This window comes from Pelmatolapia mariae, linkage group LG15 (assembly GCF_036321145.2).
Source record: "Pelmatolapia mariae isolate MD_Pm_ZW linkage group LG15, Pm_UMD_F_2, whole genome shotgun sequence".
Taxonomy (NCBI): domain Eukaryota; kingdom Metazoa; phylum Chordata; class Actinopteri; order Cichliformes; family Cichlidae; genus Pelmatolapia; species Pelmatolapia mariae.
In genome coordinates this window covers 17,195,420-17,208,793 of record NC_086240.1, presented here as the reverse complement: position 1 = coordinate 17,208,793, position 13,374 = coordinate 17,195,420, and the positions used below count along the sequence as shown (strand labels likewise).

At 38.7% G+C, this 13,374-nt stretch overlaps 1 protein-coding gene across 1 annotated transcript in view; it reads right to left on the bottom strand.

Annotated features, from left to right (window-relative positions):
- Positions 1-13,374, bottom strand: part of rngtt (RNA guanylyltransferase and 5'-phosphatase) — a 110,283-nt gene that overhangs the window by 56,905 nt on the left and 40,004 nt on the right. The window contains exon 11 of the mRNA XM_063495143.1: positions 6,365-6,529. Coding sequence (XP_063351213.1) covers positions 6,365-6,529 — 165 coding nt within the window. The remainder of the gene's footprint in view (positions 1-6,364; positions 6,530-13,374) is intronic.

Genomic DNA, 13,374 nt, shown 5'->3' with positions numbered 1-13,374 from the left:
TTTCACCTTTCAGGTTCAAGCCAGCCAGCAGCTGCCATGGGAAATGTCAACTTCGAGCTTGAAGCTTAGATGCTGTTTCCATGGTTATGTTCAAAAACATTTTTTCCTCTTTTGTAAAACGAAATAATGCAATAGCTGCAGTATCACTCAGGTTTTTATGTCCTTGTACAAAAAATAAAAATAAAAAAATACAATTTTGACTTTAAAATTCACAGCACAGAAATGATTAAAAATTTAGGAAGAAAGAAAAATTCTATTTTAAAAAAAAATCTGCTTTTTAACATAATAGAAGTTGTGCTGCTGACTTGATAAGGGCTTTTTTATTAGGATGGATGGGGACAAGGACACCCTGAAACAACCACAGTTTAAAAAGAAGAAGAAACCAGCAGCCTAAAAGCAGAGTAGCGAAATGCAAGAACACCTGCTGACCTGACCCAGAGGACGCGTGTTTCGCCATCCGCCCTGAGCCTGGAAGGTACAAGGAGAGCAAGCAAGCAGAACAAATAAAAGAAGCTGCCTCACTTGATTTTGCCACATATTCAGCTGCTTTCCCGTCAGTGAATTCGACCTTTACTGTATAGATATGCCATGCATCATCAGCTCTTGCATAATGTCTTGGAGGCTTTGAAGAAAACTAAAAAATCTCAAAGCAACTGAGGTAAACAAACATTAGTCATCCAGTCCATGTTGTGTGTTCTTCCACGCAGCATAAGCCCTTATACAACAGTCAACATGTTTCCCTCTATGAGTGGGTGCAGCAGCAGGCACAGCAGGAAGAGAGAGAGTGAGGACGCAGGTTATGAAGTGCAGCTTGTTCTTGAACCTAACCGTGGAGGATGTATTACCATGGCCTTAGGTGCAGGCTGACAAATCACTTTTTCCTTCTTTTTTTGCAGTGCATTTCATAAAGTAGGTGGGACATTCAGCTGAGCTGTTATAGTTCCCCCCAACCTCAAATTAGATAATTTTCTGGCCTTAATTAGGACGAATAAATCTTGTAGATATGAAGGTCAATAATGTAGATTTGACCTTACTAGCTTACCCATTATCCAGTATGTTGGGTAGATCACCACAGAGGAACTTTTATAATAAGCTGTGATTAAAGCGTGTTTTTGTGTGTGGGTTTTTTTTTTTTTAAAACCAAGTTAAAACACCCACATGAAGGAGGTAAAAAAAGATCGAGACCTGAGTGCTTGCTTCTTCAGCACCAACAGCTGGAGACTCGACTGACAGAGGTGTGAGGTCAGGGAGCAATGGGAAACCAGCCGACTGACAGCCTTCAGCTAATGAGACATGCTGTTCCGGAGGCGTTACTTTCCTCCGGCCCCACCACAGTATACCTGCTCCGACTGACAAACATGGACTCTGACTCATGAGTCAGGGAAATGCAACAAGAGCACCATGAAGGAAGGACATTTACATGAAATCAAGAACCATTAATAATGAGGAAGGGGAGCCGGGAAAGAATAAAAAGGCTTCTCATCACATTTTGGCCATCGGCCATCTGAAAGCGTAACTTTGGCCTTCTGACCATGAACTAGTTTTATTTGACAAGAGAAATGTTGGTGTAGCTTGCTTCGGTCTCGCACAGCTGCAGCACTACCATCGGGGATTAACTTTTTCCAACTGAATTTTGAAAGTGCATCCATTTAGTTAAAACCTTACGTAGAAACTCAGTCTCCTTCTGGCTTTGCAGAGATAAATTCCTGGTATAATTTAAAACATGCACGTGTTTCAGTTCGCTTTTTTCACAGCCGAAAGTATAAAGCAGACAACTCAAATGATGTTAGGTTAAACTCTCAGCACAGATTCTGCAGCTGCTTATCAGGTGTAGGCAGCCTCAAGGCCATATGTCACCAACTGCTGACAATCAGCGCACTACTAATTTATACTCACTGACCATTTAATAGGAATACCAGTGAAATCTAAAGCAAAGCACAATGTTGCCAACAAGGGAAACTATTCGGGCCACTTGTACAACATGAACTGCACACAAACTAACAGATATTCTAAGCGACCATTCTGAATACTTTCGGTCTAACTTTTCAACTTATTTTGTCATCAGGAAAGTGCAGGAGAAAAGCAGCCATCACAGCAGCACACAAACAAAAAGCAACCAAACAAAACTGCCTTCATTCAAAATCAACCTTGGTGATTTTATAGAGCATTCGCCCTAAAATCTATTTCACTTCACTACTTACATTTTAAAGGGAAGTCAATTTCATTGCTTTTTTTATATTCAGCATGCTACTCTAAACCTTAATCTCGCCCAGTGTGATTAGGTTCGTGCTCTGTGAAAAGACTGCAATCTCACAAAAAAAGTATCCAGATAACCATTTTTCAGGTCTCTATCCAAATTCAATCTCAGTTAGAAAAAAAAGGTGTTTCAAGATGACATTGAGTTCAGCTAAGAAAGCTGGTTCTTCTTTCCCCATTTCATGACTTTCTAGTTTCCAGGGAGAAGATGCTAGCTGTGTTGGAGATATCAGTATTTTGTAGGGGATCTTTATTCATCTTAGCCCTAAAATATGATACATGACGGTGAGATATTAGAAACTCTATAAAAAGGGCACAGCCAAACCTAGACCTTCTAATATCCTTTTTTAATGTTAAGGTTACTAAACTGTGACTTAATTGAATCTGAATACACCTTGAACCACATTTAATTACTGCACGCTTTACAAAAGGCCTCACCGCATGATTGCTTTTAAAAATTGAATTAAAAAACAGAAATTAAAAAAAGAAAAGCCCGTTTAAATTTATTCCTAGTTTAAAGAGCAATTAATTGAGTTGAACAGATGTAACTTGTTTCTCTTTTTTCCCCTCACAGACAGACCTTTCCACCAGAAGACGTCTGCTCATCTGCTCACAACAGCAACTCATTTTCATGTTATTCATTAAAATAAAACAAATTCTGCATTCTTTTGCCTACTAAAAACATGGATTTTAGTAGCTAAAAATTCTTCTACACTTTTTTTTTTATTATTGAATTTTCAGCAACAGGTTTTCTGAAGGTTTTTCAAAGCCTTTCTTTGGACATTGGCTGTTTGTCTTTTGTTTTAGTTGTTTGTTAAGCCCCTTAACACTGACCTATGAACCATTCAGGCATAACAAAAAAAAACAAAAAACATCTTTAAGGAATGAACCCAGACTGTAACTAGACATAATAGACAGCTTGGCAAAGAGACAAGTTAAGTTGTGTCTTTAGACACTGTGTTACTAGTATTGTTCTTGTTCTTCTTCGGAGCACTGTGCGTGTGTTGATATATATTTCTGATTGGTCCTCAACCACACAATACCTTCTGCTGAAGCCCATACCTGCCAAAAACCACCAAATTTCTGCTAGGTTTCAGGACTAATAAGCTCCAACTTTTTAGGAGTTCCTCATCAAGGTCAAAAACCGCCTGTTAGAAAAAGTTCTGTCACACACCAAAAAGTTAATAAAACTTAGACTTGTTTGAGTTTTATGATTAGCTCACTCTTAAGGGAAACTTGCCAGCTTCCAGTGGGCTGAGACTGTAACACTCTTTTCTGTAATCCAGGAAGGAATATGAATTTCTACCTTGTAAACTGATCCTCTGTGGAAATTGCCAATACTCTTAAACTCTGCAAGCAAGAAAATGACCAGACATTCCAGTCTTGACTTGATTTCTAATGCCACGAAGGGAATATAGAGATTTCTGCCGAATACATTCTCAGTCCAATTTAGCAGTACCTCTTACCAGAGGATTTTTTTTTTAATGTATTGAGAATAATGTGCATTTTTGTTTTTATTGTGAAACACCAGCCATCCCAAAATGATATTTAGAATATTATACAAGTGCACAGAACAAACTAATTTACTTGTGAACATTTATTAGTAAGTTGAGATAAGAGCATATTTGACAGTTAGTGCACTTTCTTAAAGACTTCATCATAACAACCAGGAAAAAACTGCAGCATTTAAACAAAGAGCTACAGTCAAGTGCAGGAATTTAAGGTTATAGCAATATTAGACACTGCAACTTTTCCCATCTCCCTGCAGGTGATTATTACAGTGGGTGTGTCTGGAGTTTGACAACATGGGTACTTATATATAAAACACATGTAAATACAAATGCATATTACTATAATACACTAGCTCTTTGTCTGTCTGGCAACTCCTCCAACACAGTCATGAGCTTAGCAGCATAACTTGGCAGATATTTACATCTTGGGCAACTGAATATATATATATATATATATATATATATATATATATATATATATATATATATATATATATATATATATATATATATATATATATATATATATATATATATATATATATATTGTATTAAATAGTATGATATCGTCATGACGTCTAGCAGCAAGCAAAAATGACCAACTGCTAGCATTTATACCCTGAAAAACCTTATAAACACATCTCAGTTTAGTTTCAAGACAATAACATCTAATTCCCCCCCATTAAAACTTATTGCAGCTGCTTCACATTTAGTTTTGGCAGGCCTACACAGTCTGTCGAGCAATTTCACAATAAATATTAGCCATGACTGAATTTCAATTAAAAAAAAATTATATCACAATTTTTAAAAACCCGAAAACTAATACTATTAGTTTATAAAGATATTTAAAATTATAAGTCGATATTTTATTTTGCTGTATTCAATGATGAAAAAACAAATTACACACAATTTCTTTTCACAAGCTTTGTAATTTATGATAGTTGTAATTGAAGGGCCTGATTTATATCAGATTCATGTAAGCAAATCTAATTTGGCCACAGTTTTTCTTCAACTAATGAAGAAGCAGTGTGCATCACATCAAACTAAATTAAACATGCCATGAATACAATTAATTGTAGAGCAAGATCAGAATTATTGGCTACTATCAGCCAAGTCCACTCAATCCTCATAAGAGGGAAATTCCAAAAATATATTATCTGGTTGCCCCGATGGACAAATTCTGTAAAACTAAAAGGGTTCTTTGTAAGATAATTGGAAAAGTGGAGGAAGCAAAAAGAATAAATGTTCCCAATTGGTGGGGAAATGGCGACATGAATGTGTAAGTGTGCGAGATAAAAAACAGGAGCCTAGCAACAGACAAAAGCTATCATACAACTCCAGCCTGTGACTGAAATATCCCCAAAATGGAATTTCTGGTTGATGTGCCATGAAGTAGATGGTTGTGCTGCTATGAATTAATGAGACAGATTCCAGCTTCTCCCTCTTAATGTCCCATACAACAGAGATATGCCTGTATGGTGAGCAGATGGCCAGTGAAAAACACAATAGAGCAGTCAGAAACCAGACAGCTCTGCTGACTTCATTTCGAGAAAATCTCGATCAGCATGAACCCCAAAGCTCGCAGAGGTTATGCCTTACAAAGTTTCTTAGAAAAGACGATAGCAAAGGGTTAGACCAGAGGTAACGCAACCATTCATACTAGGAATTTTGCACAAAAGCACAAAAACACCAAGATATCAATGTTGGCAGAAGAAGAAGTGGAAAAAGCAGAAGAAATGTCAAAAACTTCACCCCCTCCAAACACTTTGATCGTCGCCGAATATGGAGCGCCAACATTCCCAACTGATCTTTGTCCGAGCAAAACATGAAACTAATTGTGCTCTGACCTCCCACAGACCTGATTGTAGGGCACAAGAGCAGGCCTTTGAGAGAGGCTTAACATCTTTTGAGAGAAATAAAGTCACTGACATTTGCAGCCTATGAACAGCACAGTACTCTAACCTGGGCCATGAAGATGTACGACAGGACAAAAGCATAAAAACATCACCCAAAATAGACAGTAAATATATCCGAGTAAACACAAATGTATTTTATGCTTATTCATGGTATTAATGTGCTAATTAAAGCAATGCTAGGAGACGACCACTCCAAAATGTTACAAAGTGAAGTTTCGTTTTTTCCTCCTAGTCAGAATTTGCAACACCAGCAGTGTATTGTTACGCTTACAGCTACCACACATCTGAGACCTATTATGATCCATCCCAGCCTAGGTAGCTGTGAGTTCCCTCCCTTAGGCCCAACCTCAAGAGGGCGCCTGCTTCCTTATATGAGACTGGGCTCGCTATAAGAAGTTGGTGTATTGATGTGTTTCAGCTGCTCTTGGTCTGCCCCCACCAGCTCAGACCAATTTGCTCATGAATTACTGTTGCCCTGGAAAACAACGTCTAGGGATATAACTGGGACACAACTAGCTCAACAAATTCATTTTAGGAAACAATATGTGAGGAATTTGGGTCGTCTGTGTTTGTGTTTCTTTGTTTGAAAAGCTGGATTTTGCTTCAACTGGGTGCCATCTGTCTAAGTAATGGAGAGGGAAATGGACTGGAAAGGGAAAAGAGCACCGTTGATTACAATACCTTGCGTGAAGCATGAATGTCAAAGAAGGGCTTGTTTCGGACACTGAAGGGCTCCTTGGTTTTGTCAATCTGTCCAGTCTTCATCTTTTCCATCCTGGGAGAAATTATTTCCTTTTCTATGCATAACAGCCGGATATTGAAATCACACTGGCCAACAGGCTGTCCCTGAAACACAAAACAAAATCAGTTATTCAACTCTACCCTCTTGCAAACATTCACAGATTATTCTATGCTTGGCTATTCACAAACAAGAACAATTAACATCTATACGAATGCAACAAATACGGCAGTATTTATTTGGACTTAGTTGGATTTAACTTTGCAGTTCTTCCAAGGCTAGATTAGCACATACATTTTAAAATGCATTTCTTTTGTGAAAACATATTACAGATATGTGAAGATTACTGAACTGCCAGTTTTGTCACCATGGCAACACTGGTAATTTTACTCTTCGTGAGGTTGAGGACTAGGACTTTTGTACATCTGAACAAGGCAGGCATTTTCAAAAGGGGAACAAAAAGAACTTTATGCTACTGTCACACCAATTGTAAAGTACACTTTGAGGTGCTTCTTGGAATCCTTTCCTCAGAATGAACAGACTGATGAAAATAGGGTGTATATACGGTCAGACCACTGATGTTGAATGAGCTGGCCTGGAATACAATCTTTGCTCTAGTTCATCCCAAAAGTGTTTGATGGAGTTCAAGTCAGGAGTCTGTGTGCGCCAGTAAACACCAAAACTCATGCAACCATGAGTTTATGGACAGAAAATTACATTCCCAAATGGTTCCCAGAAAATTTCTTGGTAAGCTGAAGCATTAAAATTCCCCTCGACCTACCACAGAGAAATAACCCCACAGCAATATCCCTCCTCCACCAAACTTAACAGTTGGAACAATGCAGTGAGGCAGGTAATGTTCTTTTTGACGTCTCAGTCTGCCACATAGAAAAGCTTGAGTTATCACTCCACAGAATATCTTTCCACTGTTCCAGACTTCAGTGGCGGTGTGCTTTACACCACTCCATCCAATCCTTGGCATTATGCATGCGTGCCATAGAAATCCAAACCATGAATTCCCCTGAGTAAGCAGAATGTTGGGGACTTTGACGCACTATGTGCGACTCAGTGCTCAGCGACCCCGCTCTATAACTTTACATGGTCTACCACTTTGCGGTTGAAGTTCTGTGATTCCTAAACGTTTGCACTTACAGTTGATTATGGAATATCTAGGAGAGAAGAAATTTCACATACTGGCTTGCTACAAAAAAAATCAAATAAGCTTATTAGAACAACTCATTCACTCACAAATGTTTATAAAGGCAGGCTGCATGGTTAGGTGCTTGATTTTATACAGCTGTGGTAATGGGCGAGAAATCACCTAATTTCAATCATTAAGATGTGTGGCCCAATACTTTTATATATGGTAAACCTGTGAAAAGGTTACTTTAACATCAGCTGAACTCGTCCCAAAAAGGTACACTGCACAGCTAAATCAGCTTCACCATGACAACAGTTTCCCCACAGTGTTGGTCAATCACTGTTATTCCACACAGAGAAGCATTTCAACCTGATCCACTACTTTCGTTTACACAGACGGGGGCCACAAAGGTTCCGCCACAACCATCTGCTGGTCCACTGTGACTTTGACAGGAAAAAGTACAACAAAGCTTGTTCCTGTCCCGGGTTATAAATAATAAAGCTCAGGTGGAAAATTTAACAAGTGTTAAATGGTGCCGAGGAGTTTGCGATGAAAACAGCCTGATACGGCTCGAACATTTGACAGTTACCGCCACATATTTCTGCTGCTCAGCCGACAAAGCAATTAAAAACAACGACTCACAGACTTCACTTTTATCAAAACTGCTGATGTTAGTGATGAAAATCTGCCAGATGATCATGAACCAAATGCATGGCAACAATTTGACATTTAATTGAAAAAAATGAGCTCAAACTCCAACTGAGCTGCAATTTATTTGGTGCCAAAACACATCATAAATCACAGAAAGCTTCTTTTTTTTTTTTAAATTACCCGGCTGTGATAAGCACAAAAATACTTTTTAATTTCTAACCCAAACACCTCCTTGACTGTTAAAATTGATATTTTTTTTTTAAAAAAATAAAAGAAAAGAAAGAAAAGACAAAGCAGACAACCCATTTTCAAACCACTTTATGATTTGCCAGAAAACTACATACTTTGGCAAGATAGACTTGTTTTTAACCGAGCAGTTACACAACAGTATTCTCTATGCTAATCACTGGCTCTGGTACAGCCACTAAATAAAAAGAATAATGGAATTGAATTTAAAAATGTGTTTGGCACCGATAACAGCAGCATGTTGTTCCAAACATCATTCTATCTGCTTATTGAAAATACAATAATCTTTCCTTTGTAGGGCTTAAATAAACAATCTTAAAGCCCATGATAGTAATTATTAATGTACTGTAGATGATCTTTACTATATTAAAAGCATTTATGTTTTGTTAATTAGATAATTATTTTTGTCAAATGATGATTGCCAACAAGTTTAACACATTTTTCTAAAAGGATGGCAATCTAAGACAAGGAAAAAAATGGGTAAAAGAAAGGTTCCAACAGCCATTTTTTCTACTGAAACTGGCAAAAGTTTTTGAATATGACTGAATAAAATAAAAAATAAATATACAAATCGATGAACTGACTGTTACAGGTCTACTGTACAGCCTAATGCAAAGCCAGTTTTTAAGCAGCAATTATTCGAGTATTGGACCATTTCATGAGGTTCTAGCTTCTTAGACAAAGAACATCAATTTATCAAAACAATTCGTCAAAACATTAGCAATTTTTACAGCTCTTACACCAGCAGGATGGATCAATATTCTCTCATGTGTATCGAGAGGCCCAAAGGCTTAGGACCTAAGCATTTGTATTCTACTCGAAGTGTTTGGTAAAGGCCACTTCTCTTCTCAACAGCTTTCTAAGGAATTATTGGAAATGGCAGGGGAAAAGATTTCTGAATAAAAGGACGAGACAGTGAATGACAAAGAATTAGCTATGATTAGACGAATTACTAGAGTGTGCTATTTTGTGAGTCACACAGATTTTCAGCAAAACAGAAAAGAAGATCAGAGCCCTCTTGAAAAGTATACCTTTTCAAACAGGCACTTTGGAAAGACTTCTGTATTATGTACGCTGCATAGATTACATACAGCTACAAGTGAGACAAAATTGATATGGCAAAATATCTTATTGGCTTCCATGGGTAACAGATTGGTAGTAAAAATGAGTGTGTTTAATACACATGCAGCAGCACTAAATGACTTTCCTTAGCACTCTGACTCATGGTGGTGCACAGAAAAGGAAAGGGAGTAAAGTGAATGAAGGCAACCAAGTTGAGAAGAAGAAAAAACTCACAGGGTGGAAAATAGGAGAAAACAGAGGAGAGCATTTCAGAGAGCTAATTAACTGAACGGGCATATTATTAATATTTAATACAAATTTTAACACACACACACACACACAAACCTCCTTACACTATGATGTGTATGCCTTTAGAAATACAGGTAAAATCTGACCCACTTAATGGTACGTAGACTTATTGGCCACTTTATTAGGTATGGCTCATGATCAAAACAAATACCTAATCAGCCAATCACATAGCAGCAACTCAATGCATTTAAGCATGTAGACATGGTCAAGACAACCTGCTGAAGTTTCAACAGAGTGGATGGTTTAATAGACTTTGAATGTGGCATGGTTGTTGGTGTTCTAATTATTTTAGAAACTGCTGATCTGCTGGGATTTTTTTTTTTTTTTTTTTTTTTTACACACAACCATATTTAGGATTGACAAAGAATGCTCTGAAAAAGAGAAAATATACACTGTTGATGTCAGAGGTCAGAGGAGAAAGGTCAGACTGCTTTAAGCTGACACAAAAGCAACGAAAGAAAAAAAAAACATTCGATAAAAACAAGGTATGCAGAAAAGCATCTCTGAACACACAACACATCCAAGCATGAAGCAGATGAGCTGCGGCAGCAGAAGGCTACAGGTGCTACAGATGTCACAGTTGTCAGCTAAGAACAGGAAACAAGTCAACATGCACCAAAATCTCAGAGGAATGTTACCAGCACCTTGTTGAATCCATGCCAGTTCTGAAGGCAAAAGGGGGGTCCAACCCAGTACTGGTAAGATGTAACTAATGAAGTGGCCAATGAATGTAAACTGCAGTTTCACACTGGCAAGGAAATTGAGCTGATTGCAAGCTGGAAAGTGTCTCCACACACAATCATATGTAGAGCATGAATACTGCACACTGACCTCTTCAAGGTTTTGTTTTTTTGTTTTTTTAATATGAACCCATTTTAACCACCCACCCACTCACTCACCCACCCACTCACTCACTCACCCACCAACTCACTGCATAAGGGGTAATTTGGGTTTCAGTATCTTGCTTAAGGGCACTTTGACCAGACTGAACTGGAGGACGCTGAGATTGCGCCACTGACCATCCGTTAAGTAGATGAGGTGCTCTACCTCCTGAGCGCAAATTAATTAATCGTTTATTTGGGAAATCAATCAGATAAATACTTTGAAATAAAAATAATTATTTACTGCAGGTCCAAACTTAATAATTCATCCCGTTAATCTTTTGGTGGTCAAAAATAAATAAATAAATGGAAATAAAGTGAATATTGGCTTTGCATTCATCAGGATGCGACTTTATTAGAATGCCCATGTTGCTCTGTGTCTGCAGGATGCTTAAGTTGCCAACTGTCTGCAAACAGATTAGCCATAACAACTTGAGAAACGAGAAGCCAGTCATGCTGTGTCCTTGTGATAGACTCTCCGATTTGCTTAATGTAGCCTTAACAATGTTATAAGGCCAATTTGGGAACTTCAAATAAGGTCACAGACAGATTGAAGTTCAAGATACTCTTGTTTAAACATTTCTTTGAAGACTTCTTTTTCTTTTAGGGTGACTGCAAAACCGCACTACATCCTCCTGGAGCAACAGCTGGTATCATGTCCCACACATTCGGCACCATCTGTCAGCCGTGTCATCGGGACAGAACAAGATGTAAGTGTGGATGATTCAAGGCATGTGCTGTCCACGACTGTTCAACAGGGAAACACAGCAGACAAAAACCTTGTTAACCAAACATTTCGAGGGGCTAAATATCATTTTGGGCTGTGACTCCAGGGGTTAATCTGTCACGGAGAATATCATAAATGCAAATATGCCATTTATGATATCCTCGATACTGATACTGCTGTCACAATAACAACCATGGTTTAGAGTAGCAATGGGGGAGAAAAAAGAAATCATGCTGTACATTTATACCGACATGAACTGGATAATGTAAAGAATGAAAGCATGTCACATAGATGGAAATAAAAACCTACAGAAGCCCAAATTCGAAGACACCCAGAAAATCAAAGTGAAAAACTGATGCGGTAGTCTACACCATTCTGCCAAAATTTCATTGCAGCAGCTCAAAAATGGTATTTGTAGTATGTACTTCCCCTATGTCCTTATATCCATGCCTGAGAATGCCCCTAAAGGAATAATGGATGGTGTCCTGGTGGATCTCCTCCCAGATCTGGAACCGGGCATCACTGAGCTCGTGGACAGTCTAAAGTCCAACCTGGCGGCATTGGACGAAAACATAATGTCTCAGAGGTGTTCTAATGGATTTATTTAGGAGAGCATGGGGGATACTCACTGCCTCCATACTCTCACGACATGACCCTGGGCATTACTGTGCACCACAGCAGGTCCAATGATTTCATTCTGATACCTAATGGCAGTCAGGGTGCCATTGCCTAGCCTGTAGAGGTCTGTACGTCCCTTCATGGATATGCCTCCCCAGAACATCATTGAGCCCTTACCAAACCGGTCATGCTGAATAATGTTACAGGCAGCATACTGTTCTCCAAGGCTTCTCCAGACCCTTTCATATCTGTCACATGTGCTCAGGGTGAACCTGCTATCATGTGTGAAAACCACAGTGTGCCAGTTTTGGACCTGCCAGTTTTGGCATTCTATGCCAAGGTGCTGGACTGTGAGCAAAGGGCCCAACAGATTACATTCGATGCTCAGGCCATTTCTAATAGTTTGGTCATTCACACCAGTGGCCTGCAGAAGGTCATTTTGTTGGGCTTTGGCAGTGCTCATCCTGCTGTCCTTACACAAAGAAGGAGATACCGGTTCTGCTGATGCGTCAAGCACCTTCTAAAGCCCTGCCCTCTTCGAGAGTAACTGCGCATCTACTGGAATCTCCTCCACAATCTTGAGCAAACTTTCTCTCAATGTTATGCATTGATGCATCATCCTGGAGGAGCTGGACTACCTATGCAACCCCTGCAGATTGTCCAGGTATAGCCTCATGCTACCAGTATTGACACTGACCCTAGTCAAATGCAAAACTAGTGAAAAAACTATTTTAAAGGACGAGGATGGAAAACTGTCAGTGGACTACACCTGTAAAAAGATTCCTGTTTTGAGGGTTGACTCATGGTTGCCACTCTAGTGCACCTGGTAGTAGCTGAAACTGATTTACAAACTCCTCTGTTACTTAACTGACAGAGCAATACCCCAGAGGTTTAACTGCCTCAATGCTATACTCTGATCAAAAGGTGTTCTTTTATTAATTTTTTGAGCAGCTTATATATACACATTAACTTTTAAACACCAGAGAGCAATATAATAAGAAATAAAGGCTAATAGCATGAGGTTGGCAAGGCTAAAATAATACAGCAAAAACAGTGAAAGTGTTTGAAATCCTGTTGAAAGCAGATAATTTGGGATAAATTACATTATACATCGGTGACAAAATAAGAGATGTCAAAGCAAGTTTAATGCCAAGCTTCCCTCGGGATATTCGTAACAAAAGCAGAGGCTTTCAGGATGTTTTGGACTAAAACTGTTCGGCATCCTGTTTGACAACAGCACTACTTTATAAAAAAGAAAAGACCCACAACATTTTAAAGCAATATTGGAGCAAGCTATTATTTTAGCAGGCAACATCA